The sequence below is a fragment of the Neopelma chrysocephalum genome, unplaced genomic scaffold (genome assembly GCF_003984885.1).
Source record: "Neopelma chrysocephalum unplaced genomic scaffold, ASM398488v2 Primary Assembly neopelma1_124, whole genome shotgun sequence".
NCBI lineage: Eukaryota > Metazoa > Chordata > Aves > Passeriformes > Pipridae > Neopelma > Neopelma chrysocephalum.
Window position 1 is genome coordinate 217085 of NW_020897786.1, and position 27591 is coordinate 244675.

The 27591-nt window shown below is 53.9% G+C and overlaps 3 protein-coding genes across 3 annotated transcripts; 2 read left to right on the top strand and 1 right to left on the bottom strand.

Annotated features, from left to right (window-relative positions):
* The first annotated feature begins 2248 nt into the window (after positions 1–2248).
* Positions 2249–5147, top strand: NMB (neuromedin B). Its single transcript, XM_027698045.1, has 3 exons — positions 2249–2418; positions 2888–3090; positions 4867–5147. Exons 1-3 carry the CDS (start codon positions 2286–2288, stop codon positions 4912–4914), a joined length of 384 nt encoding a protein of 127 aa, XP_027553846.1. The 5' UTR covers positions 2249–2285; the 3' UTR covers positions 4915–5147.
* An 8709-nt stretch (positions 5148–13856) lies between these two features.
* LOC113974652 (dual oxidase maturation factor 1-like) lies at positions 13857–18922 on the top strand. The gene is made up of 6 exons (XM_027697982.1): positions 13857–14003; positions 14902–14959; positions 15513–15647; positions 15791–16004; positions 17718–17932; positions 18711–18922. The coding sequence occupies exons 1-6, from the start codon at positions 13857–13859 to the stop codon at positions 18920–18922; spliced, it is 981 nt and encodes a 326-aa protein (XP_027553783.1).
* Positions 18923–21768: 2846 nt separating this feature from the next.
* Positions 21769–26721, bottom strand: LOC113974700 (dual oxidase maturation factor 2-like). Its single transcript, XM_027698091.1, has 6 exons — positions 26575–26721; positions 26384–26441; positions 24105–24239; positions 23713–23926; positions 22527–22741; positions 21769–22113 (listed from the first exon to the last, which is right to left on the bottom strand). Exons 1-6 carry the CDS (start codon positions 26719–26721, stop codon positions 21920–21922), a joined length of 963 nt encoding a protein of 320 aa, XP_027553892.1. The 3' UTR covers positions 21769–21919.
* Positions 26722–27591: the final 870 nt, after the last annotated feature.

Genomic DNA, 27591 nt, shown 5'->3' on the forward strand with positions numbered 1-27591 from the left:
TGAGCAGCTATTCCATTGCTCTTCCCAGGCTTGAAATCAGGGTTATGGGCTTCCATCTTCCACACACACTCCATCTGGTCAAGCCTCAGTACTCAGCAATTAATTCAGTGTCCCCTCAGTTTCTGAGGGTTTATAATGACACTGCAACAGGGCAGGAACTCCCTGATTTCCTTTTCCCAGCCTTTCCCATGCCTGCAGTGCCACTGGAATCAAAATACCTGTTCCTCTGCTCCCACTTCGGCTGAGGTAACACCTGCAGCCACCAGCTGAAAAAGGAGGAAGATGTGTGTCCACTCGTTGTGTATTTAGTTAGAACAGTGCAAAAGCCTTCACCGTGCTAGAAAAACTGTGCTGCTTCCCTCTGCTCATCCCATGTCCCCGGGAGGCTGCCTGTGAGGAGACTGTGCTTCCCTGAAGGAACAGGACTTAACCCTGTCATGCTTCAGTTGGTGCTGTAATTGCCCGGGGCTCTTTCCTCTGCCCTCTGTAATTGGGATCACTTTATCCCTGGCTTCATCCTTCATAATCCTACAGGTAACCCTTCATCTTGCTCTTCCCTGCAGTGGAGGAATGCTGCTCAGCTTCTCGAAAAACACCCCTTGCCCGGCGTGAGGAGAAACCAGACTCAGCTGGGCAGCACCAGGCTCTTCCTTCACATGCAGCACCTTTCTGGACCTCACATCCTCCTCCTCCTGCCCTTCCTACATCCCAGGCCTTCTCCAGACACCCCAAATTTCCAGCACCATGAGTGAATTTAAAACTGTTTTGAAGAAAAGGCTCGGGATAATGTTGGTCCATTTCAAGCTGTGTTTTGTCAGGGCAGTGAAAGTGCAGGACATGGGGGAGGGACACAGGCTGTGAGAGGAAATAAAGAAGGGCTGGAGGTGTCTCTGTCTGTCTGTCCAGCTGGAGCACCAGCATGTGGGCACTGGCTGGGGACACCAGAGCCCAAGTGGTCGTTCCAGCCGTCAGGACTGAGGGCCTCAGGGCTCCTCTCTCCACTGACTCGATGGAGGAGGTGACACTGCCATGATGTGAACGTGAAGATTGGAGCTGTGGTGCCACAAGTGCCACATCTGTGGTGACCATTGTATTCATGCGCCCCATGGCCCCCAAAGGGGCCACCTCCTCAAAGAGCAAGCCCAGTACCACCTGCTCAGCCATACTCCTGCTGAACACATGATGAGGGAGCAGAGTGAGATCCCCCATGGCAGCCCAAGACATCCAGCACAGCTGGACACAAGGCTGGCAGAGGCAGCCACCTCCCTGCTGGGTGATGGAGAAGAAGAAGGCCCTGCCCATCACTGTGGTACAGATGCTGGGCAGGAGGGAGCACAGGCTGACCGGCCCCTGGCCACCCAAGGGGACACACACTCACTGTGGGAGGATCCCAGGCTAACACAGGAGCACTTTATGATTTTTTTTTCTCCCTGTAAGTCTAGAGCTGTGTTTGCAGTTTGGGCTCTGACCCACTGCTGCTGAAGGGGGACGTGTCACCTCCATCCCTGTTTTCCTGAACAGCAGTACATGCTGGGCACAGCTCCATCCCATTAACAGAAAAGGAAGAGCTGATGGGGGATGTGATAATCCATGGAAGGTTTGGGTGTGGTGATCAAGAAATAGTGGTCTGCAAAATCCCAGAGGGAGTGGAAAAGTTGAGAATTGATACACAGGCTCTGGTCCTCACCCTCTACAGAGAGCTGTCAGTGGGATCCTGTAGGAGGCTTCTTGGGAAAGTAAAGGAGCTTGGCAGGGCTGTGAGGTCCTTAAGAGATGCTCAGAGGTGCCTGAGGGGCAGAACCAGACCTATCACCCAAGCAAGGTTCTGAAGGACAGGATCCTCCAAGTCCATCCCAATAATCAGGTGCACAAGTAGATGTAGTGGGAGATGGGTTTGGCTAAACTGGGAATGAAGCTCATGGCTGAGCTCCAGTGCAAAAAGGCAGCGTGAGGAGGTGAAAGCATGGACAGGACATGATGGAGAGATCTGGGCATGTGGGTAGGTGTACTGATGGGTGATGCAGTGATGGGTATCACTGTCCACCTCGGCGGTGAGTCTGTCCCCTCAGCAGTGGGTCTGTCACCGTGTCCCGCCCCGTCAGGGCTGTGGAATGACACACGATGGGGACACGCAGAGGGTTCAGGACCCCGTGGGCTGTGGTTCCCGGCTCTGTCAGCGCTGGGGGCGGGGCTGGGGGCGCGGGAGTGGTCAGGGCGTGCCGAGCCCTCCCTCTCCGGTCTATAAGCGGGAGGCGGCGGAGCGGGCGTGGGTCCCGCGGGCAGCGATGGCGCTGCGCTGCCTCCTGCTGCTGCTCTGCGGAGCCGCGCTGGGACCCGCCGTGCATCTCGACTTTGCCGAACACCGCAGCCAGGCCGCCAAGATCAAGGTCAACCCCCGCGGCAACCTCTGGGCCACAGGTACCGGACCCACCGGGGGGGGGGTCGCAGGGACAAGCGGGATGTGCGGGGCACAGCGACCCCCTGCCTCCCCGAGCGCCTTGTCGCTGCCTGTGCGGAACCCCCTGCTCCCCCCCGTACCCCACGGGCGGAGGGGGATCTTGGCAGGACTGTGGTGGGCAGGGGTGAGGCCACCTGCACCCGCATTCCCGGGAGACAAGTCCGGCATCCCTGTGTGGCAGGTCTAGCATCCCCGGGTTAGCAGATCCAACGCCCCAGGCAACTGCCCAGTCCGGCATCCCCGGACATGTCTGTAACCCCGGAAATCCTGTCGGCAGAAAGTTTCCCCAAAATCCCCAAAAGTCCCGTGGAATGAGGACCTGGGATTTCTGGGTTTCCCTTGACTCAGCTGATTTGGGCACTAGGTCACTTGGTGCCGGCTGAGCCGGAACCCTGGGTCCCCGCGGACACACGGGGCGTGGTGTTGCAGGTCACTTCATGGGGAAGAAGAGCGTCACGGGGTCCCCGCACCTGGAGTCGCCGGAGGATCCTGCAGTGCCGATGGTTTTCGGTCCCTCCCTCCGAGCCTTGCTGGAGGACATGATGGAACTGCTGACCCGGGAGCTCCTGAAAATCCTCTTGCAGGAAAGACTGTTGGATGAGAACCAAGGGAAATATGACCTCACTGACCAGGTGAATATTGACTAAGCTGGAGGGAGACGCTCAGAGCTGGGAGGTGGTGGAGCCATGCTGAAGGTGGGAGCCTCTGCACAGCTGCTGGAGGTGCATCCCTCCTCTTTCCACTTCTCTTAATTCCCCTCAAACCACTCCTTAAGACCAGCCAGGAGGGGGCAGAGGAGAAGTGTCCCGAGGGCCATATCTAGCTGGGCAGTGACAAATAGTCCCGGGTGCTTGGGAAGGGTGTGAGGATGAACAAGGAACGCTGCAATGGAGCTGTGGCAGTGGTGATCTCCAGCGCAGGGGTTGTTAATAGGCACCTGGGTCTTCCTCACCCAGATGCAAAAGAGAACGGTGGCCACTATTGCTGCCGTGAAGAAGAGACAGAGAAATCCTTTTTCCCTTCTTATTTCTGCAGAGAGAGATCAAGAGGGACATGGTATGGGAAGGGAAAGGCATGTGTCAAGCAAAGAGCTTTGGGCTTCCTCTGCCCCCATCTTGGCTCTGTCACTGTGTTTGGGGTCCCTCGTTACTGAGGTGTACAAAGCCTTGCAGAGGGGAGGTGTGTGCTGCTGCAGAGCAGGTTTTGGGGAGCAGGGAGTGCGCAGGAGCTCCAGTAATCCCACTGTGTATCAGCAGATCCTCAGGCTCCTCAGTGTGTCTTTTACCTTGGAGCTCACCCAGCTCCTAGTAGAAAACTTACCCCTGGGAGCAATGCACAGACACAGATCCTCGAGCAGGATGTGGAGGTGGAACTGCTCAGTCCACAGATGGAGTTACTCAGTCCGTGTGGCTCTGCTGGTCTGTTGCCTCCTGCACACTTCCCTGGTGTCTCACCCTTTCCAACCACTGCAGGAAGTAACCAAGAGCCTAAAAGGGATGAAATCCTCTTAGATGCATCCCACTTGTGCTGTCCCACTGAGCCAGGAGCTTGAGGAGCTATCCACTGACACTGCACGCAGGTAAAGCTACTCCTGCTATCCAGGGATAGCTCCTCTTTGCTTTTTTTGGGAAGGCACAGGTGGAGAAGAGTTGCAGGGCTGTGAGCCTGAGTGCCACTGATTGTTCAAGCACCTTCTTGACTTACTTTCAGCAGATTAAGGCAAACTGAGGCTTCCCTAGAGAGCTGGTCCCATTGGGATAGAGGTGAAGGTACGGCTGGGCATGGCTGAAGGCACCAGCCCACCCCACTCCCTGTAAGATGCTGTGCTGCTGCAGGGTTTGCTTCTCGGAGGCAGCTGAAAGGGAGGAGAGGGCTGGGGAGGTCCTGGACCCTTTTCCATCCTCCCTGGGGAGCCTTTGAGCAGGAGGGCACTTGCTGAGAGGATGGGAGAGCTGGTGGAGGTGCTGCCTTGCCTCGTTGAGGTGAGCACGTGGTGTGAGTTTTGTCAAAGTGAACCCTGTGGCTCTCCCCATGTAGGTAAATCACATGGTCACTGCTCACATTGCAGATGTGCCTGGACAAAGGCTGCCCTGAGCGCTGGGGCTGTGCCTTAGGTGCCAGCTGGGTGTTGATGCCCTGCCAGTGCTCATTCCCAGTCGTGCTGCCACTGTGCTGGTGAAGTTTCCCTCTGATGTTTGACAGCTGTATTCCAGCCATTGGAGCACAGGTGGGAGGCAGGAGCCAGGCTCCTGGTTCTCTCCTTCTCATGGGCTGTCCCAAGCCACCCCTGGAAGTGCTATCACACTCCAGCATGGGACATTTGTTCCGTCTTCTGCCCTGTGGCACTCAGCAGGTGATGTCAGTGGGACACAGGACCTGGTGTCTCATCATTTTGCCTTGTTTTCTAGGAGACTGGGCTTTTAACAAAGGTGCTGGAGAAGTACTTTTCAAACTGAAGAGGTGCAGCTGGGGAGGATGAGGTCTGCAAGGTCAGCTCTGCGTGGTGAACTGAGGAGAGCATCGTCCTTGTGGGTTTCTATAGCAACATCATTTTATTTATTCTTTCTGTAATATTGTTAATAATGATTGTGTGTATGAAAAGTGGAGCCTCTCTGTATAGTTCCTGTATGTTTTGTGTGTTCTTGATGTCTGATGTGCCCCTGTGAATAAAGCTGGCTCTTTGCACAGACTCCTCTGTGGGGTGGGAAGGCAGACCCCAGTGCTTGTGCAGGGACAGTGGGGACTTGGGAGCACCTTGGTGGGGGTTGGAGGGAAGCTCCTGGCTCTCAACAGCCAGGAGGGGTTGGATTCAGTCCCTGCAGCCTCTGCTGGCTGAAGGAGGCCTAAACATGAGAAAACAGCACACTTGGGTGAGCTGATCACAGCACTCACTACTGGAACATCCTTGTGACCCTCTTTACTGGGAATATCACCAGCAAAGTCTTGTCATGGCAGTGGTGGGATTTCTGGCTCAAGCAGGGTCCCTACCTCATGGCACCCCAGGCTTAGCTACAGGCTTGTTGGCCTTGGCTGTACCATTAAACAGTCAGGCCAATTATGACCCTGCTTTGGGATGTTCACTCACCTTGTGCACGTAGTTAAACACTCACGTGGGCAGAGGAGGAGCCCTGGGGCCCTCCCTTGTGCAAGACAGTGGGAGAAAGGCACCAGTGGGGCTGCCTGAAATAGGTGATGGAACACAGTCCCCGGAGCAGGCTCTGGTTCTGCAACTTCTAAAAGTGCTGCTCGTAGATGCACCCAGTGTCCCCCAGCCACTGAAATGGAACCCAGTCCTGGAATCACAGAATGGGTTTGGGTTCGAAGGGACCTTAAAGCCCATCTTGTTGCATCCTCTGCCATGGACAGGGACACCTTCCAGTAGACCAGGTTGTTCCCAACCCCCTCCAACCTGGCCTTCAACACTTCCAGGGATGGGGCAGCCACAGCTTCTCTGGACAACCTGGGCCAGGGCCTCACCACCTTCACAGCCGAGAATTTCTTCCCAATGTCCCATCTAACCCTGCCCTCTGGCAGTGGGAAGCCATTCCCTCTTGTCCTGTCCCTCCATCCCTTGTCCAAATTCCCTCTCCAGCTCTCTTGGAGCCCCTTTAGGCACTAGAAGGGGCTCTCAGGTCTCCCTGGAGCCTTCTATTCTTCAATTGCAACTGTCTCAGCCTTTCTTCGTTGGAGAGGTGCTCCAGCCCTTGGAGCATCTCTACAGCCTTGGACATGTCCCCAGGAAGAGCTAAACCTGGCAGCAGATTCCCCAGAGTGATGCTGTAAGTGAAACCATAAACTTTCACACCCCGCTTCCCACACTTCTAATACTAAATTCGACCTGATCCTTTGATTCCACAGGGAGGAGACCCCTTCTCCCAAGAGCAACAGGAGCCCAGAGCCTCGTCGTACCAAGCCAAGGGATGATCCAGCATCTGAACATGCTAATAACTAGTAAAGAGATGAAAACCACGGTAGGAAACCTTCCCACCTTGCTCCCTATCCCTTCAAGGATAGTTCAGATCTTTCAAAACCTCCTCTGCTTCACTGGAGCAGCCCTGGGGAAGAGCATCACGTTACTGTCACTTAAAACCTCCCAAGTTCTCCAACCTGCTGGTGAACACCCCACGTGTAGCTATTCCCTTCCTGTGTCCTTCATGATCTCCTACCCCCCAGCTTTGCTCAAGATGTTTCCCACTGTCCTGCAGCCATCCATACAGGAATCTTTCCTCCAATCTGTACTTTTTCACCCAGACTGGCTCCTGTGTGCTGGGATGTGGGTGACCCCCAGCTCACCTTTCATTAGCTGGAGCAAAGCCTTGGCTTAAAATTAATTATAAGCAAGAAAAATAATGACACTGTGGATCATGTTTGACACTGGAGGAGACCAGATGCCCCTCAGCCGGCAGCGTGAGAGGGACTGACAGCCTAATGCGGTTCCTGACCTGATGTTGTGTCATGGGACCACTCAAGCAAGCTCACAGAAAGGTGAGCAGGTTCCTGACCGTGAGGCAACCAGGTGAGATCCTTGTTCTCCCACCCACCCAGGCAGAACCTGTCCTGTCTGTCTGTCTGTCTCCCCTCCCCTCACTGCTGTGGATTGAGATAAAGAGGGGGGAGGTCACTCAATGATCGCTGTCAGGGGGAAAACAGACTCAACTTGTGGAATATAAATTAATTTATTGTCAATTTGTATAATATAAGTATTTGAGTACTGATTCAGCTTTTGGAAACAAACAACCCTCCCCAAGCATTTTCACACCTGGGGAAGCCACCTCCTCATGACCTTGCTGCTCAAGGGTTCAAGGATGACCCTCCATGCTGCTGCTTACTCAAGCCCTTACTCACAGCAGCATCTGATGCTTCTGCACACCACGAGCAGAGATGCAATGAGGCCACTCAGGTAAGGTCACTGGGATGACCTCCCTGAGGTGCTCAGACCAGTGACACAGATCCTCAGGAGCCCTGACAGCTCATGGACAGCTGGGACTGTCACTGTTCCTGGGCTTCCCCCACAACCTGAGGCCATGGCATGACCCCAGGGATGGGAAAAGGACATGAAATGAGACAAATGGAGACAAGCCACCTTCACCACTGACATTTGTCTCTCTTTAGTTGTGGGACTGGCTCAGATCAGGAGCTGGCTCAGAGGGATGTCAGTGAAAGTCCACTGCCACCACTTGGTGTCATTGCTGCCCCAGGTTTACTGTACCTGACCCAAAGTCCTCTATATGACCCTACTCAGAAGGAGAGGTTCTTATGGTGTCCATGCACCAAGTGCTGCTGCTTTGGGCTGGAGACACGGATCATTTCAGCCACACACCCACAAAGACTTTTTTATGGGATGGAAACAGCTCTAGTGCAGCATAGACGTAACCAGCTGTGGGGCTGGATGAGCACCCTCCCTCCACATGGGACTCTCAGAATCATCAGGGCGATGGAGTGCAGCCAGAGGAGGTCCAACATAATCTCACTGCCATTTTCTATTTGTTATGATGCATTTTTGACAGCCAAGGACTATAATAGGAATAAGGTATTCATATATTAATTGGTTCCTTATGCTTGTGGGGTATAAAATATCGTCAGTGGGATAAACCTAGCATAAACCTAGCACTGGGAAATTGTATTGCAGCAGTAACAGCTCATGGAGTGCATGTTCCTGCTGTGCTGCAGAGGAAGGGGCCATAAACCAGCTCCTACCATGTCCACCAGGCAACCTTTGGACCCCTTGTACAATGCTAAGACTCTGCCAGGAATTGTAGAACTGCAGAAACGGCCATGGAATTGATGGATTTTATAAAATGTGTGTAGGTCAGTACAGCCACACTGAGGTGTTTTCCCAGTGGGGAAAGCCAATCCAAGCAGTAATTCAGGCAAATCTCCTTCCTGAAGGAGTAGGCAGAGGTGGATACAGTAAGACCACTTCCTACTCCAGGCAAGATATAAAAAAAGTCAACTTAGGACACTCCTTTCTTTTAATTTCCAGCTCTCACTCTTCCCACAACATCGACATCCACCATCCTCTGATGAGCCGCGGAAGACCTTTGCCTCCAGGAGGAAATCTGTACCTGTTCAAGGTGTTTTCAAGTTAGAACCAACACAAACTGGTGCAGGGTGGTGGCACTGATAAGGGAACCACCAGCCTCCAGCATGTCCTCAGGAAGCAGCTCCGACCTGGCTGTGCTGCTGGTGGGGGGGGCAGCTGTGCTGCTGGGGGATGCAAGTGCCATGGAGAGGGATACAAGAGCTCCAGCAGGGCAAGAGGACTTGTGAGAATACTTAGCTGGGACTTGGGACAAGGGGGACTCTGTTCCTCTTGCCTGGGAACATTTGGGTGGTGGCCCTAGACCTCAAAAACCATGTCCTTTTTCATGGAAGGCCAGCTTCCCAGCTCCCTGCCATGTGTCCCTTCCCTGGAAGGAAGGGAAACACAAACTCTGGAAGGTTTTAGGGAACCAGTTCTGCTGTGAAATCTGTGTGACTATGGTGGGAGGAACAGGGCCACAAACTTTGTATAAATATTAGTGGGTGACCTCTGAAGGTCTCTAGTTCAACCTCACTCACAGCAGGGCTGTCACCAACTGCAAGACACCACCCCAAGGTGATGCTTTCTGGGACAAAATCACTGGGTGGGGACAGCTCTGGACACCAGCCCACAAGCCCTTGTGGCACCCAGAGCTGTCAGAGAACGTGCAGGGGAGACTTGGCCAACCTCAGATCTGCCTTGGATATCTTCCACCACAATGTTCACCCTCCTGATCCATGATCTGCAAGCTCACACCTTGCAGGAGGTGGTCCAAATTCAAGTGGAGGGATTCCAAGGCTGTCAGGGAGACATGAGACACAGGAGTTCCATGGAAAAATTTATATCATGTTAATTAGACCTCTGATGCCAGGGATTAAGGAGAAAGCTGCTCTCTAAGCTGCAGCCAGGGATGAAAGTGCTAATTACCACCCAGTGCATCATTAACAAGCCCCAGCAAAGCCCAGAGAAATTCAACTTGCTGATAGTTGCATCAAATTGGCAGGAATGGCTGTTATCTGTGGAGATAGGGGATGGGACAGTAAAATCCCTACTGAGTTGCATCCCAAAGGCTAATGCACTTCCTGACACTCATGCGGGGGCAGAAGAGCTCTGTCAGGTGAGGGAGGCCCTCAGGAATGAGGCTGGAGAGGCAGTCTGGGAGCTGGCAAACCCATTCGCTCTTTAGTGGGGAGGCAACATCCATGAGACAGATGCAAGATGAGAGGTGATGTCTTCTCCCTCTCCTCCATTCTCCCAGGGCATCAGGGTACCTGCTTAGACTCTCCCATGCTCCTTCCCCGTATCCCTCTGCTCCTGCAGCTGTTGCAGAGCTGGGATTAGGGCAGCATGGAAGGGACATTTTGGGTCTGTGGACAGGAGAGAGGGGCTGGACCTGCAGTCCCTCATCCAAGCTGGGCAATCCCAGCAAGGGGCAAGGGAAGGAAGAGGGAACAGCCCCATTCCCACATCGGGGTGTCCCCTTCCCCACCAGGGCACAGGTCTTAGAGCCCACAGGATCAGACATGGAGTCTCAGGGCAGGATAGAGATATTTGGGAAGGCAATGGGACAGCTGGGTTTCTGTCCCCTGGGTCTCTGACAGTACATGGAAACCCACAACAGCCCTGGCAGGAGCTGAAAGTCCTTTTGGGCCTGGGAGCAGAGACTATCAAGCAGCCCCCATGCAAGATGGTCTTCCTGGAGCATGCTTCAGAGGGTCCAGGCGATGTCCAGAGACTTGTTCCTCTCTTGCTTGATGGCTCTTGGAAAGGGCAGTGGGCTGAACGCTCAACACAATTTCTAGACAAGTATTTCCTCAAAGTGTGGCTGAAATCCCTTCTGTTTCGGTTCCCACTGGGATGACATGTGGCTCCTGCAGAGCTCTGCCTCCATCTCCTGGCAGCCCTTTCAGTTGACCCCGACTTGTCTCCATCATAAGATACGAAACCTATTGGTCAGTGTAGTGGGCAGCAACATCCTCCCCTTTGCTCAAAATGTTTAACTAACTTACAGAGCTGGAAAAATAGATCCTTCTTGCCAATATATCCATAGCCAAACCAGCACAGCCACAGCACCATAAACCTCTCTGCTCACCAAGGTGGAACTGATCAGAGAGGGTCACTCCATCCTTCCCTCCTGTTCTTCCTTTCAAGCTGCTCCATCATGAATCATTCAGCTTTGGCAAAGATTCCTGGGCAAGGATTCAAGCATCAGGATGGGACACAGGATGGTCTCCATCACAACAAAGCCCCAGCTCAGCTCCCACTGCAGCATTCCCCATGTCAGGGAACAGGACAGAGGGGTGATGGGGCAGCCAGTGGGGCAGGGTGACCGGGGCACAAGCACCACATCTGTCCCACTGGCTCCGATGGATCAGGCAGAAATCTTCCTGCTCAATCCCAAAAATCACCTCCCTGCCCAGGCATGTCCCCACGCCTTCCCCACCTCAATTCCCAGCACTGACAGAGGTGGCTGATCCAACACTTTTCGGCTGCTTGTGCAAGAGGTGCTGGATGCTGCTCCCCTCGCCCCCACCTCCCGCAGGTGACCTGGATCAGGTGACTCATCCCTAATCAGGAGATCCATCACTCCCAAGGGTGTGAAGCAGAGGCTGCCCAGGGAAGAGGGCAGGGTGCTGAGGTGGGAGCAGCGCCCTGAGCAGGAGGCTGTGAGCTGCTGGTGAGCTGCTGGTGAGCAGCACCCAGAACTGTTCCCTGGAAACTGGGATGAAGCTTTACCACCTACAGAAATACCCAGAAGATTTTAAAAAAGGAGGAAACCCCCCAAACTCCAGTTATAATAGTGGCCTCGAGCTTTCTGTAGGAGCTCCTCTTAGATGCAGAGTGCTGGGTGAGGGGTAAATCCAGCAACTTTTCCACACTTGCCAGCCCGTGGCCCCATCAGCACCCCAGGGAAGGGGTGCCACCATCCCACCCCACTTCCATCGCTGCTCTGGACAGATGAGGGAACCAGAGCAGCCCTGTGAGTTTCCCAATGTCCTTGCACACAAACCCTGTGTTGCTGGGCACCTCCTTTGGAGAAAGAAGGGAAATCCCTCCCCCTCCCTTTCGTCTTTGGCAAGAGGGCATCTCCCCAAAAGATATTTGTGATGCTCGTCTGAACAGCCCAAAACCCACTGCACCTCGATCTTTCCCCAGGCAAACTCCACACATTGGTTTAACAAAGCCAGTGCAGGGGTCATCCCTCTGCTGCCTCTTCCACCTCCAGGGAGTTCAATGAGGGATGGATTCTAAACACTTATCCCACGTACCCCTCACATGGTTCCATCTTCTACACCTAGATTAATCTCAGCCTGCTAATTACCAGTCACTGCCTCAGTTATCCCTCTCCCATGCTGGAGGGAGAGGTATTTCCACCTTTCCAAGCTGTCCAAAGCCTGTGTGTTTGTGAGAACACCCCTGAGGATCTGCATTTTTTGTGGTGAAGTCCACATCTCCTTCTGCTCTGCAGAGGCTCTCGGAGCTGGTGCCACATCCCCAGCAGACAGCCCCACAGCACATCTCTGCACACACATTCCTCAGCCATGGCACCCTTGCCACCCTGTACTTTCTTTCAACCACCTCTGTGGTGGAATTCAGTGTTCGGACTGAGTAGCACCACTTTGGCACTTGAGGGGAAATGTCAAAGTCTTTGCCCAAAAATGCCTTTATTTACTGCTGGGCATGAGTGAAAACTCATTTTTATATCCCTGTGCAAAGGGGGTCGGAAGCTCAGCTCTCCAGGGCACCCAGCCAGCCCATCCACAGGGATGCAGAAAGAAATACCCAGGGGATGGCTGTAACTGTGCCAGTTTTGGGGAGAAGTCCCCAAACATGGATCAGGAAAGTGTTTCTGCCACACCGGTCCCTCTTGGCACCAATGCAACCTGCTGCAGCCAACCAAACTGCCACAGAACAAGAGCAAACCCCAAAAGCTTGAATTTCCACGATCTCCACACCGTGACCAAGTTAGTAACTTGAGCATCTTCTGCATAGCAAGGCTGGGAGCACCTCTAGACCTGTGGGTCTCTGATGATCCCCCTTGCCAGTCACTCTGTCACCTTGCCCAGGGATTGACAGGTCAGCCAGGACCTTCCCAAGAAACTTGTCCCGCTGGATGGAGTCAGGAGCAGAGTCAAGCAGGAGGCTTTGCAGCCACAGGCTGTGCCAGGTGATCTCAGCTGGAATGTTTCATCAGGCAGTGCAGCTGAGGGCTTTGAGCCCTCTGCTCTCTCGCAGCAGGCTCCCGAGGAGCCTGGGAGCCCCAGGGTCTTCGTGCCATAAGGAACAGCTGAACTTTTCACCGCTCTGCAGGAAAAGTCAAGGAAAAGAAGGCAAACCTCTCCCAGTACTGTGCCAGCCTTGCCTACCCTGGGCAGGTAGCTCAGCAGGAGCGCCGGAGGGGGCCGATCCGCTGTGGGTAAGGCTGGATAATCCAGCCGCCCTTGGAGGCGGGCACTCTAAAAACACTGGGAGAAACACAGCCGTGATTCCACGCCGGGCGGGCAGGCAGCATCCCGAGGCAACATCCCGGAGCACAGCGGAGCTCTGCACAGCACCCATCCCTCGGGATCGGCCGCGGCAGAGGTAGGCTTGGCGTGGGGAAAGGGATGTGGGTGTTCCTGCAGCCACTGCTGGGATGGTCCCCATTCCCGAGGGATGCTGAGCAGCCCTTTCCTAGCGGGAAAGTGAGTTGGTCAAGTGCCGTGGCAAAAACATCTGGCTTCCCAAGCAGCATCTCTCTGCCCACCGTTCCCTCCAGCTGGCTCCTGGAACAGGCACCCTGCTGCCAGGGACAGACAGTTTCTCTGTCCCTTCCGAGTTATTCCCGTTTCCCGTTTCTTTGGACGATGAGGAGTTAAGTCCGTCGGGGCTCAGCGAGGAGCAGCTCGATGGGGCACAGCCCGTGTTTTTGCTGTGATTCACCAGCGCCCCGAGCACAGCAACCGCGAACGGGAGCCAGGCTGTAGAATAAAGGGCTGAACTAGGGAGGGAGGAGCACGGGGGAGACAGCAGGGACGGAGAACAGGCGGAGGAGAGGAGTGAGTGGCCCAGTGGTGTTTGCATGTCTTACTGACCCACACTGGGGACAACTTGAGGATTGCAGCAGATGCCCTGGTGACTCCAACCCAGCTTTGCTCTGGGATATACCCTGAGGAGATGGAGGGCTCCCGTGGGAGATGCCTGAGTATGCCCCGTGTGGGGCTGCAGTGTCCCAAGCACTGGGGGTGCACACACAGCTGTGCCTGGCACAAGAAGAGTGCTGGCAAGGGGGCAGGAGATGGTTCTGGGGACAAGGCTGGGTGTGGTGGAACTGTGGAGGTGATTTTTGCTCCACTGTCTCTCTGGTGTCAATTTCCAGCCCTCCCAGGCAGGAGGATGACACTGTGGAATGGCTCCTACCCCTTCTACCCCGGTGCCAATGCCCGTTTCCCCTTTGACACCACCCGGGCTGTCATCATCACCATCTTCCTCTCCATGTTGGCCACTTTCATCATCATCCTGCCGGGGATCAGGGGCAGGGGGGTAAGTGGAGAGGCAGGGGAAGTACAGCCCTCTGGTCTCTGAACTATGTATCCCACATTCCTCCTCCTTCCCAGCCTTGAAAAGAGCTTTGGGGAGCAAACCTGCCCACAGGTTCATGGGCAAGGCTCTGGGATTTCTAGCAAGTCAGAGGGGTGAGCACCAGCCCATCCCAGCATGGACCCCATGCTACAGACACCACTCCACCATCCCAAATTTCTGAGGCAGCTAGATTTGAGCTTGGCTTGATTTCTCTATGAGCAAGGCCAAGTGACTTCACAGGAGTGGAAAAGCAGGGTGAGGCTCAAAGATCTCTCTCCACCTTCCCTGAAACCTCAATAAAAGAAGGAGGTGTGCACTGGGCATGTCCCAGCACTGCTCACTGGGCTCTGTGTGGCGTTCAGACCCCACTGCAAGCCACGTGCTTGTTGTGTGCTTGGCTTTGCAGCAGGACTGGCTGAGGGGCTTCTGTCCCACAGGGGACACACTACAAATGCCCGGTCACTACTTCTGCACCCAGCAGTGGCCAGCTGCCAACACATCCAAACAAGATGTTTGGATAAGTGTGGAAATTCCAGATCAAGACTATTTAAGGGAGTGCCCCCACGCTCCTTCCCAGAAAGGGGATGTCGCAGCTTTCCCCAATGGGCAGTTTTGATCTTCGTGGCTCTGTCTGGATCTCCCTGCTGCCTCCCCACCATCACAGCAGGGTTGTGGTGGGTGCCACCAGCCACACGTCCCCCACATGCCCCCTGCCTACAAAGCACATGGTGTGACTCCCCGAGGGAGGGATGGGCCTGTTCCTCACCATCTGGTGTTTCTAAATGACATGCTTGGTGCTGAGGTCCCCATGGCAAAATCTGGCTGAGATCTGTCCCCTTGCTCTGCTCACCCCTGGCAGCGACTCTTCTGGTTCCTGCGGCTGGTGATGGGACTCTTCGTGGGAGCAGTGGTCCTCAGTGAGTACTGGGGTCCTGGGGGGGAAGATCAAGGATGCCCAAGGCATGGAGAAGAAAAGTGAGGGAGCATGAACAGAGCAGCCAAGCACCAAGTCCAGCCTGTAGGATGAGTTCATGGGGAAGACCCACACCCATCTTGTGTCTGGGACCTGGCTCCAGCAACTGGGAGAAGGTGCAAGTCTCCTCTCTGAAGGCTGGTGGTCATATCCAGGGCGGTCACCAAAATCCCACCACCAAGTTCCAGGCAGACAAATTGGAAGGTGCTTAGATGAGGACCAGTGCCCAGACAGTGCTGACACACCAGCCCCACTGCCTCGAGGGTTAGGGACTGCACTGGGGCTGGGGAGAAACTAACCCAAGTGGGGCTCTGAGGGTCATGAGTCAGGGCTGATATTGGGGAAGGACATACAAGACTTTTCCTCCTTGTGGTTCACAATCCAGTCCTAGTCCTTGGGATGAGGCAGGTGATGCCCAGGCCATGGTGACCAAGCAGGTGCTTCCAGCACTAGATGTCTTGCTACCAGGCCATAACTAACTTCTGAAGTCTTCACAGCCATACAGTTCACCAGGGACTGGGAGACTGGCTGGGTGCAGACAAACACCTCCTACAAGTCCTTCAGCCGTGCCGTGGTGAATGTGGACATCGGGCTGCACATTGGCCTGGAGGGAGTGAACATCACACTCAAGGGTGAGTGCACATCACAACAGGAGGGGACTGGGGGCAAGTTTGGCAGCCATACACCTAGATACTGGGGCTGTGGGCCCTGCAGCCCCCACACCAGCAAGTCTTGGAGCTGTCTCCAAGGCTGCTTAGTCTTCATCACCTGGCAGGAAACCCAGTGAAGCAGATCAATGAGACCATCAACTACAACGAGTACTTTTCCTGGAGCTTCGATTCCAACTATGACCGCAGCTACACCGAGGGGCTGGAGAAGGGGCTGCCCAGCCCCATCCTCTACGTGGCAGAGAAGTTCACCTCGCAGAGCCCCTGTGCCGTGCACAGGCAGTACCGCATCTCCGGCCACTACGCCTCGGCCACGCTCTGGTGAGTTAGAGACAGAGAAGTCAGCCCTGTTTCTGCTCTGGAAAGAACCAGGTAGAGCAGAGGGAATCTGATGGAGCCACCCTCTTCCTGTAAGGCCATACCAAAGCCTTGGCTTTCTGCAGAATCGAGGATGCTCATGCTTCCTGGCCTGTCATAGAATCATAGAACAATAGAATCATAGAATCACAGAAAGGTTGGGCTGGAAGGGATCTTAAAGCTCATCTTGTTCCACCTCCTGCCATGGATAGGGACACCTTCCACTAGACCAGGTTGTTCCAAGTCCCATTCAACCTGGCCTTCAACACTTCCAGGGACAGGGAAGCCACAGCTGCTCTGGACAATCTCTGCCAGGGCTTCACCATCCTCACAGCCAACAATTCCCTCCCAATATCCCATCTAACCCTGCCCTCTGACAATGGGAAGCCATTCCCCCTTGTCCTGTCCCTCCATCCCTTGTCCAAATTCCCTCTCCAGCTCTCTTGGAGCCCCTTTAGGCACTGGAAAGGGTATTAAGGTCTCCCTGGAGCCTTGTCTTCTCCAGCTGAATACCCCCATCTCTCCCAGCCTGGATCCAGAGCAGAGAGTCAGCTTTTACCCATCTCTCTGGAGCCCTTTTCTGTGTCCTCTGTCCTGATGCACAAAATTATGGTCAGAGAAAAATTATTCTTCATTTAAGGGAAAACAGATGCAGCTGTGAGGCTTATAGTTCAGGATCCTCTCCCAAGGACTAAGATAAGGAGCCCCAGTAAGACCAATTATGAGAGGCTTCCTGTTGTATGCCCAAGAGGGCATGAGACCTGCCTGTGGGAAGCAGGAGGGACCATCATGAGGGTGCTCAGAGGCTGTCTTGTGGTGCAAAGCTGAGAGCCCTTGTGTGTTTTGTGATTGTGGAGTCTCGGAGCACCCCCATGTGCCTCAGAGGTGGTGGGAAAGAGTGAGGAAAGAGTGAGCCTTGCAATTCTCCCTATGGGGAAGGGCTCCAGCTCCCTGTCTACATCTCCTGTTTCATTTTCAGGAAAAATAAATATCCCTGCCCAAACATTCCTGTTATTGAGGAGGAGTATTTCAAGGAAGGAATGTTGATGAAAATTTGTTTTTCATTATTATTCTTGGAATAAGAAAAACTGAGCTGTTAGGCTCAGCTCCCCAGTGGGCTAAACCTAAACCTCACACACAGGGCAGGGCTGGTAGCTGGGTTCACTCCAGGTGCTGAATCAGCTGTGGGCATGGCTCAGGGTGCGGTTCTCCAGACAAAAGTGTCCCTTGGTGCCATTGTCCTTCTGAACAGGTAAGAACTGCCTGGGGGTGGCCAGTTGTGGGTGATCACAAGAATCAGAAAAAAAAGTTAATTTGGAGGGATGTTCAGAGGTTTCTACTCCTGCCCCATATCCAGAGCAGAGCTGATGTCAAAGCCATATCAAGGTGCTTGGGGCTTTGCAAAGTTCAACACTGAATGTTCCCAGGTGTGCAGATCCCTCTCCACCACTGCTGGACCTGTCCCACAGCTCCACCACTCATGTAGTTACAGAATTGTTTGGGTTGTAAGGGATGTCCTCTGATCAGCCTGTCAGCCCACCTGCCAAAGCAAGGCCAGCTAGAGCAGGTTGCCCGGGGCTGTGTCCCTCCATCGGGAAGTGGAGAGGAGACCCTGAGTGGATTCTCCAAACATGCATCCCAGGATGCTTCCTACTTGGTTTTATGGTCCTTTCACAGGTTGGCCTTCTGCACATGGCTCATTTCCATCTTGCTATTCTCCATGTCCATCCTGCTCCGTGGTGGTTACATGCTTTTGCTCACTGCCGCACTGATCCTCTTCTCACTGCTCTTCTTCTTCACTGCGAGGAACACCCCCAAGTGCCCCATCCAGTTTGGCCCAGTTTCCTTGAAAACAAACTATGGTGAATCCTTCTGGCTGGCATTAGTGACAGGTGAGTGCTCAGCTTGCTCCAGGGGCTTTTCTTTTCCATCCCTGCAGAGATGATGTTCAGTGATGTCTCAACAGGACTTCACCCCTTCTGTCTCATGGCTGGTCACAGAAAATTACTTTTTTTAATTTTTTTTATTGTTTTTAATGGCATAAAAGACTTTTTTCCTCCAAGGCTGGGGGTAAAAGAGATGAGCAGTCAAGAGATATGAATGGCTGAAGTTGTCTGCTGGAGGTGTGCCCAGAGGAGAGTGTGACAGTCAGGAATTGCAGAGTCAGGGAAAGACCTGGCCTAGAAGGACCCTCAGGGGTCCCTCTCTCAGAACAGGGATAACCTCAAAGCCACATCAGCCTTATTCAGTCTGGTGGTGTATGTCCCCACAGACAGAGATTCCCTCTGCCTTTCAGAACCTGCCCCATAGCAGTCCCACTCACGGGGAGCAATTATTTCCTTTCATCAAACCAGAATTTCCCATGTTACAACACCTCAAAGGACAGATGGCAACTAAGTTCCCTGGACACTCCTCTTTTTCAGGCTAAACAAGCCCAGCTCCTCCAACCTTTCCCCAGCTCCAGCCCCAACTCTCTGCCCCAGTTCACTGACCCCTCTTTTTTTACTGGAGAGCCCAAACTGATGTCAGAATCCAGATGTGGAGAGGGAAATAACACCTTCCCTAGACCTACCAGGGGATGCCACATGTCACCATCCTCTGGCTGGATCTGGATGGAGCTGGGACACACTGGGAGGAGGTGTTAATATGTCCCTGTGCTGTGCATGGCAGGGCTGCTGTGCCTGCTGCTGGGTTTGGGCGTCATCATCCTGAACTCCGTAGAGCCGGAGAAGCTGAAGCTCATCTTTAACCTGGGCAAGAAAAAGGGAGCAGAGGAGGTGTGGGACAAGCCCTGCCTGCTGGCCGAGCCCAGCTGCTCCGTGCAGGACGTGCTGATGGTCCCACCAGGCGAGCTCTCCGAGGTGACAGCCACCCAGCTGTGAACCACGGGGGAGGCAGGGCAAGGCCTGAGGACACTGCTCCTGAATTCACCAAATCCAGCAGGAGCCCAGGTGGGAAAAGACACAACAAGTGCCATGTGATGAGAATGTCCAAATCTGGAAAGATGTCTCAAATAGAAGAGTTTGTCCTTTTCTTTTTTTTTCTCTGTTGTTTTACTCAGCAGCAGCTGGAAGAAATTTTGTTGTGAGGAGAACCCATGCCCCAACCTTGGCTGTCCAGTTCCAGGCACCGGGCTACTGCCCTTCCCCTTAGTCCATCCCAACAAAGCCTGAGTCCTCCCCAGGGTACAGAGATCAAACCAGAACAAACTGGGGAGAAACCAAGTAACTGCAGACTCACTGACATGAACCAAAGGAGAAGTAGAGCCCCTGCAACAGCACCCCCACCCTGACGACCCCCAAGAAATCCCCTCTGCCCAGGGATGCTCTTCCCGTCCGTGGTCAGGAAGTACAGGTGGAGCTGGGCTCACCAGGGTGCCTTGTATCCAGCATCTCCTCTTGGGGTGAAGGGCAGGATGGCAAGGAGGACCATGATTTAGCAGGATGCTGGAAGTCCCAGATCAGGTGGGAGGGAGGGAGAGGAGAAGGTGGGAACAGAGGTGCTACAGTGCCTTGGAGATCGGCTGTAACCAACCAGAGACAGGGGAGCAGCACCTCTGGTCTGGGAGGCCTGTGTTCCTGCTGCTCAGCTGTGAAAACACTCATGTCATGGGGCATGAGACACTGGAATTCTGCACACCCAAGGTGGATGCAGCCACCCAGTCCTGGCTGCTGGCACCTTGCCCACACGGGGAGGGAGGGAACACAGTGCAGGTTTGCACTCCTTTTCCCCTGTGCAGATTTCACAACTTCTTTTTTTCTGTTTTGTGCTCACTTATTTTCCCTGTATCTCAATAAAATAAGTTGGACCTGGCCTTTCACTTGTCTGTTGATAGAGGTATCCCTCTGAGGGCTGAAGGCAGCCACAGGGAGGGGAGAAGGAAGAGGTAAAGCCCTTCAGTGGTCCTGTATGGGGCATCCGACTACAGCCGGTTGGTTCAGGGCAATAAAGTCAATATGCCCTAAAAAGGGTATCAGGACACCCCCAGGCAAACAAGCAGGGGGGATATGGAAGGACTTTAGCTCCTGGAGCGCCCCCAGGCATGTGGAAGGTTTGATGGGAGTGATCTCTAGCCCAGCAGAGGAGTTTGCAGAGGGATCACCATGGGGCAGGACCTCTGGGGAGGAGGTGCTCAGCCATGGCACATCCCACTCCGGATGGAAGAGCCTTCAATGAGAACCAAGAGAACTCAAAACTCTTTGGAGCTGAACTCCTTAGGCTTGGGAGACCTCAGGGCAGGATGTTCACAGTGATTTCTACCAGAAGATGCTTCAGCCTACAGATGGACTAGATCTAAGGCACAACAAACCCCTTTAATTTATTCAATAGAAATTCAGCCCTCAGAAACCTCTCCTCTCATACCCTTGTATGTCTGATGCAACAGCATCCTTCTGGTGAGGATGCTCTTGAGGAGGAATCATGCCCAAAAGCAGGAGATTAAGGTTGGAGAGAGCCAGATGCAGTGGCAGAAAGGATGGGAAACTCCTCAGCCTCCTGTGCTTACAGTCATGGGATCTGTCCCACACCAGCCCCAGCAATTTGTGGTTGGCTGTAGCATCTTCCCATCGATGCCTTCATGCCTGACATGTTTGGATGCAAGAAATTCTCAAGAAAGGATCCTCCTTTGCCTAAGGGAGTTTTGTTGGTTTAATCTCATGGCTTTTGTCCCACCACTCAGCTAGTTAAAGTCCTTTTGAGGTTCTCCTACACCCTCACAACATGCTGCTCCTCAGGACAAAGGTTTCTCAGTGGCTTACCTTGAAATGTGCCAGCGAGACTTGTCCTTCCTTTGGGGCATCCTCCCTGTGGGAAGGTGGCTGCTGCTGGGGGCTCTCCAGAAGTCACTTTAAGAAACCAGCCCCCAAATGCCCATAGTGTTTCAAATGAGAGGGTTTTTAATAAAGTTTTATTGAAAATAATTCTCATATATAACAAATCACATTAGTGCAACATAAATATCATGTGACAGAAATAAGTAACTTAATAGCAAGGGCCTTAACAACCCTCAGAGCATCTCCGGGGCCTCCTCTGGCCTGGCTCCAGCAGCTCCACATTCTTCTGATGTTGGGCTCCAGAGCTGGAGGCAGCTCTGCAGGTGGGGTCTCACCTGAGCAAGGCAGAGGGGCAGAATCTCCCCCTGTCCCGCTGCCCAGACAGCCCAGGTGTGCTCCAGCTGGACAGGAGTAACTTCATTCTTCCCTCTCCCTCCTTTCCTGTGGCATCTTTTTGGCCCACACCTGACTACATGTCTTGTCTAATAAAGCCCAAATCTGAAAGTGAAAATAAGACCACCATCACATTTTCCTCAGCAAACTCCATTGTACATTTACTCAGTCATTATTACTGGAGCAGTTTTTTATTCCAGCTCCTGCCACATCCAGCCTGCGGAGCCCTGGATCTGGGCCTGGTTTTCCTGGGTTCACCTAAAGTTCTACATGAAATGTCAGTGCTTGGAGAAGAAAGGAGCAAGTTTAATCCCTGGAGTCATGGGTGTTGTGGGTGGTCCCCATGAGGAATGTCACCTGTCAGCTCAGTTTTTCAGTTTCAGTGGGAACTGGCCATTGGAGATTTCTGCTCCACACTGTGCCAGGGCAGGGAGCAGGAAGGGATTTTCTCCTGGCACAGAGACCCCCAGGTAAGTGCAGCTCAAGTTTCGGAGCTGTGAGCTGCTCTGATTACAGCTTGCCAACAAAGCCTGCCCTTTTCCAGAGGGCACTGTCAGGGAAATAGTCTGTGAAGGTACTTCCCAGCACGGACCTGTCCAAATGTGGACTTCAAAGGCAGTTGAACAGGGTAATGCATCTGTGGGAACATCAAGAAGGGTTTGTGTTCTGCCCTTTCGGGCTCACCTTCAGGGAAGGAGTGGGAAAAACTTTCTTCTAGAGGCTGTTGGTTTCAGAGGGCTGAGGAGGAGCCCCTGCCTTGTTCACAACATAGGAGTTGACGTGCACTTCAACCATTTCCTGGTGCTCCTCAGCCTTGTCCTCGCGGAGATCGAAGAAGGTTTTCAGCAAGTCCAAGTTGAGGTGGTGCAGTGCCACAACGGTGATCCCAGCCACAAAACAGAGCAAGCCTGGAAACAAACATGCTCTCTGGGAGGGTTCCTGTGCACACCAGCACAGTTCCCAGCCCACAGCCCCCCTCTGAGGGTCCCCTGCCAGGGGACAATGCCTTTGCTTATGGAAGATGGCCTTCCACTGTACGAGGGGGCTTCAGCCTTCAGCTGCACTGAGTATCTTAAAACCCAGGCAAGTGATCCCCATCTCTTTGCATCTCAGGAACTAAAAATCCCTTCACTGCCCTTGAGATGGGGATGGTGCTCCCCCTTCTGCCACTCCTGTCCACACCTCTGGCCAGGATCTGCTTTGCCAAGGCACAGGCTGGAGCTCCGGGGGACTGCACTTCCCACCTGGGATGAAAACACTGGGACTCTTTCACACCCAGAGGGACAAGGTGGTGTGCCCTGGGGCACCGTGGTGTCCTTACCAATCGCTAGGGTGAGCCAGAAGGATCCCCCATAGGCTACATGCAGGGTTGCAGTCCCAATCTGGATCGGGCACATTGGGGAGTTCCTCACAGTGGAGAACGAGAGCAGTGAGAAGGTCACGAAGGCCCCTGTGACCAGGAGCATGTAGCCTCCATAGACAAGGGCAGGCATGGAGAAGAGAATGTTGGAGATGATCCACGTGCAAAAGGCCACCCTGGAGACAAGAGGAGACCAACAGATGAGTCATGTGAGTGCCACGGACTAGGGTGCTCTATGTGAGGATTTCCATGTGGGAAGAGAATCTGGGCTCCAGGGTGCATTGTGCAAGGTGGAGAAGCTCTGTGGGCAGGCAGGAGTGATCCCTAATCCCCAGGCTGAGCAAACAGATGTGCAGAGCTCACACTGCTACACCCAGAAGGCAGAAACATGTATTTTCTCTTTGCATTGCTCAGCCCACAGACAGCACCAGCCTGAAGGAGGCTGTGGCATCCCATTTGGTGTATCTGGACCACCTCAGCTCCCTGCTCTTCCACATGTGGGGCCAGAGAGCCACACAGAGGACTGTGGTAAATGTAGAAGCAGGCAAAAGTCATTGGCAGCAGCTCTGCATTTCACTGAGGAGCTGGGTGACAGGGGAAGTCCTCAGTTATGGGCCAGGAGCTTTTGCTCCATAGCATCACCAGGCCACTTTCTTAACTTCTGCATCCCTGCTGTCAAACACAGAGCAGGGAGAACAGCACTGCAATGGCCCTTGACCTCCACAAGCCATGGTGGATGGGACCACATCCTGACAGCTGTGGGCCAGCTTTCCCTCATCCCCAGTAAGCAGTGAGCAGTTGGAAGAGTTCTTCATGTGTCTGTGGCCCTCTCTGGGCCACTAACTCCATCCATGGACCTCTGCCATAACTACCACATCACAGCAAAGACCTGCACCATGTCCTCTCTCCTGTGCTGAGCCCTGGTGGATTTGGCCAGCAGAGAGAACCAGGACCTCCTCTCTGCTCACTCTAAAGTGCCTACAGGGCAACCAGTTTGACTGCAGGCCTTGCAGGGGCCTCTCCATGCACACAGCATTCCTACTAGCAGGATGCAATCCCATCCATCTCAGAGGCCTAGGGAAAAAGCTTCAGAGCCCTTCCCACGTCCCTGCATCTCCTGTGCCTGCACCAGCAGAGGAAGGCTCACCAGAGTGTGGCCGAGGCGTAGTGGCCGGAGATGCGGTACTGCCTGTGCACGGCGCAGGGGCTCTGCGAGGTGAACTTCTCTGCCACGTAGAGGATGGGGCTGGGCAGCCCCTTCTCCAGCCCCTCGCTGTAGCTGCGGTCATAGTTGGAATCGAAGCTCCAGGAAAAGTACTCGTTGTAGTTGATGGTCTCATTGATCTGGTTCATTGGGTTTCCTGAAGGAGGGAGAAGCCGAGGTCCTGCTGTGTGCCAGCACCTGGGCACTGCCAGCCAGGAGCACGGGCACAGCAAGGTCCCGGGAGCCTTGCCACAGACCAAGGGCTCCCTCAGGGCAGTTGAGGACTCCTGGTGCCATGGCCACTCCAGAGCTTCAAACAGGGATGTCAGACTCACCCTTGAGTGTGATGTTCACCCCCTCCAGGCCGATGTGCAGCCCGATGTCCGCGTTCACCATGGCACGGCTGAAGGACTTGTAGGAGGTGTTTGCCTGCACCCAGCCAGTCTCCCAGTCCCCTGTGAACTGGACTACTGCCAGGAAAAGTAAAGCTTGGGTTAAAATGGGGCTGGTCTCAGGCTTTGTCATGCTCAAGGGGAGAATCACGGGTGAGCACCAATGGCAGTGTTCCCACCACAGCACTGGAAGGGAGTGTTAGGAGGGCAGGAGACCTGACTCAGCCACCAGGACGTGCCTCAACCAGCTCCCACACCCTGGTGAGCTCAGGTTCTCCCCTTGCTACACATCAATCCCCTGGATCTGGGAGCAGCAGAGCTCAGATCACCAGGGATGACTGCCATGACCTGATTCCTCCTTGGACATCCTCTCCGGGGCTTCCCTTCCCCACCACAGCAAGCACTACAGCACCCCGGGACAGGGCTCAGAGGTGAGTCTGGTTATCAGCCACAGGAACAGGGGTGAGTCTCAGTCCACATATTAAGCTCTAAACTGCACTATTAGTGAATAGTGAAGGTCACTGTCAAACAGAGGTGATGCAGAGGGGTGGGAAGTGCCATCACAGCTCGGACAGTCATTCCAGCTGGGGGAAAAAGAAAAATTTGCAGCATTTCTGGTAAATGTTTTTTGGAACTAGGCATCCTTTTCTGAAGCACTTCTACTTTGTGATGGGTTTCATTTTCCAGCAAGGAAACAGGCTGAAAATGAAGCCAATGATTTGATCTCAGGTTGGACAACAAAACATGCCTGAAAATAAGTTTGGCTGCTGAATCAACTTGTGAGGGCACTGATCCAGTGGCAGCTCCACAGGAATGTTTTCTGGCCGCAGGAGTGAGGGTGCCCTGCTGCTGCCAGCAAACTCTGACTCTGGCTCCAGAACAATTCATTCCTCCCGTGTGCCCAAGCAGCACCTCTCCGCATCCTTGTCACAGAGCAGCACTGGATGGCTCTCCAGGGATAAGGCTGGATAAGGCTGTGGAGCCAGCCCTGACCTGGTCCATATGTCTGGCAGCTGGTCACAGCCTGGCTACCTGCTTCTTGTGCCTGGTTGAATCAGGGGCTGAGTCTTTTGGGTTGTACTTCATCATCCCTCTCTGAGGATCCTGTAATCTACCCTGTTCTTCACAGCAGCAGGGTTTCTTTGACTTAGGGTCAGGGCTGGTTGCTCTCACCACCTGGCATCTTCTATCCCTTCAGTACCTCTTTCCTTACCCATCCTATTGCCCTGTCCAAGCTGGAAATCCCACTGCCTGGTTTCCACCATCAGTTATTACAGAAGATTTCCTGGCTTTTACTAAATCAAATCCTCTCCATCTCCTCCCACCTTGCCTCTGGGAAAGTCTTTACCCCACCACCACAGCCACTGCCCTGCTTGTGTTTTATTCCAACCTGCTCCCTCCACGTCACTGCAAGGCTCCTCACATGCCCAAAATGTGCCTGGCTGCAGCCCTGGGCAACACAGGAGGGCTCACACAGCAGGGGAAGAGAAGAGAAAATTGGTGAGGAGGATTGTAACACTCTCAACCAACTTGCAACTGGAGTGTAGAAAAACCCATAGACCATACTAATCACTGTCTAGCCTTGTGTGTTGGAGAAGTGGAACATCTATGTTTAGACAGCTCATAGGCACCTATTGAACGGGCTTGAGATCCTGCACTGCTACGGGAAAGATCAAAGTACATCAGTAAACTACACCTGCACAAATCCCTGGAATACAGAGAGTGAGAAGAGCAGGTTTGGTGACCCTCTAGCACGGACTGAGCCACGCTGTACCAGTGTCCCCTCCCTGCCTGTGTGCCACCGCCTGGTGCTCTTAGAAGATCCTCCAATAGAAGAGGTAACAAAAATAAATCTGCTCTTTGCACTTCACCCCTGGTTTTGTGCCTGTTCCTGTGTCCTGCCTCTGTCGAGTCACACACACGGCGGGAGGAACACGGGGCTGTGCAGCCCGGTGGAGCTGGGGTTATTTGAGTTAAAGTCAGCAAAGCTCTCAGAAGTAACCACGAGCACCTCCAAGTGCTCTCAGCCCCTGTGCCAGGGATGGGGAAGGGCTTTTAGAAAGCTGTGTGAGTGCTTTGCAGAGCAGGGGTAAGGTGGGCCCTGCAACCAGTCTTGACCAAACTACGGCTGTGACCCCCAGCTCATATTTCCCAGACACAAACCCTGTCCTGGGGTTTAATCCCACCCCCAAATCCCCCTTTGAGGACTGCACAGCACTTACCAACGATCACCACTCCCACGAAGAGGCTCAGGAGAACACGGAGAGTCCAGTACAACCTCTGCAGGGAGAGAGGTGGGACATCAGGCAGGGAGGAACAGCCCCAGCTCTCCTCCTGCCTCACCCCAAACCACCCGGGAGTGTCCCAACATCCAGAACACAGGGAGCAGCTGCTTATCCCCGGGGTCACGCACCGCCCGTCCACGGATGCCTGGGATGATGAGCAGGAAGCTGCAGGCCAACGTGAGGAAGACCACAATCACTATAATGGTGCTGATGTCGAAGCCGGCAGCTTTCCTCTGCTGCGGGTAGAAGGGGTAGATGCCGTCAAAGAGAGTCATCCTGCACCTCCGGGAGCCTGCAGGAGAGAGATGTCACAGCTTGGACCCTGTACTGCCCTGTCCAGCTGCCCCCAGCCCGTGGTGGCCAGCCCCAGCTCAATTAACCAGCTGCAGGACGTCCTCAGAGCTCCCCGGAGGGACAAGGAAATGTGACGCTGCAAGGAAACAGGCAGGCAAAATAATTCCCAGCGGAGAATGCACCACCCAAAAACCCTCGGTGGAGGAGAGGAGGTGCCTGGGGCAGGGCTCCACCAGCCCAAGGAACCAAAAGCCACCGTTCTGCTGCAGCGTGAGGAGCAGCCCAAGGGCAGGAACCTGCTGAGCAGCTCCTGCCCGGACAGAGCTGGGTCTTTCCTTCCAGCAGGTGCAGCCGGGGTTTTCCCCTTTGTGGTGAGCCCTTAGGGGAGGTCCACGAGCCAGTGACTACCACAGAGGAGTTATCCTTCAAAATTAAAAGGAACACTGAGAACATAGATTTCACAGTAGCAAAATTATCCCCAGTCAGAGGCCACCAGAGCCAAGCAGAACAAAGCCCACTGCTCCCATTCCCACCCATCTCCTCCAAGAAGCTTTTCCCCAGGAGCTGCTGATTTGGGGAACTGCACTTGGCCCAGGGGGGCCAGAAGCAGCCCCTAGGATGTGGGTCCAAGGAGCACACAAACACTGGGAGCAAATCTCAAGGCTAAAAGAAAGTGGATTATATATGATGACAAGGTGTGTAATTCCTACAGATGACTTTGAACACCCTCGACATTCCAGTTCCAGCAACTACACACCTTCACCCTGTGCCTGGGTTAAATCTTTTCTACCAAAACTGATTACATGCTGAGTCCTCTTATTTCGCTTATTTAATAACCTTTCTGCATGTAA

Bases quoted from the DNA above. Each gene is read 5' to 3' on its own strand.
- LOC113974652 (XM_027697982.1), top strand. From the start codon at position 13,857: ATGACACTGTGGAATGGCTCCTACCCCTTCTACCCCGGTGCCAATGCC. The intron at 16,005-17,717 runs GTGAGTTAGAGA...GTCCTTTCACAG, and splicing joins TACGCCTCGGCCACGCTCTG to GTTGGCCTTCTGCACATGGC. The intron at 17,933-18,710 runs GTGAGTGCTCAG...TGTGCATGGCAG, and splicing joins CTGGCTGGCATTAGTGACAG to GGCTGCTGTGCCTGCTGCTG.
- NMB (XM_027698045.1), top strand. From the start codon at position 2,286: ATGGCGCTGCGCTGCCTCCTGCTGCTGCTCTGCGGAGCCGCGCTGGGA. The intron at 2,419-2,887 runs GTACCGGACCCA...GTGGTGTTGCAG, and splicing joins CGGCAACCTCTGGGCCACAG to GTCACTTCATGGGGAAGAAG. The intron at 3,091-4,866 runs GTGAATATTGAC...CTTGTTTTCTAG, and splicing joins AATATGACCTCACTGACCAG to GAGACTGGGCTTTTAACAAA.
- LOC113974700 (XM_027698091.1), bottom strand. From the start codon at position 26,721: ATGACTCTCTTTGACGGCATCTACCCCTTCTACCCGCAGCAGAGGAAA. The intron at 24,240-26,383 runs GTAAGTGCTGTG...TTTTCCTGGCAG, and splicing joins CGTGGGAGTGGTGATCGTTG to TAGTCCAGTTCACAGGGGAC. The intron at 22,742-23,712 runs GTGAGCCTTCCT...TCTTGTCTCCAG, and splicing joins TACGCCTCGGCCACACTCTG to GGTGGCCTTTTGCACGTGGA.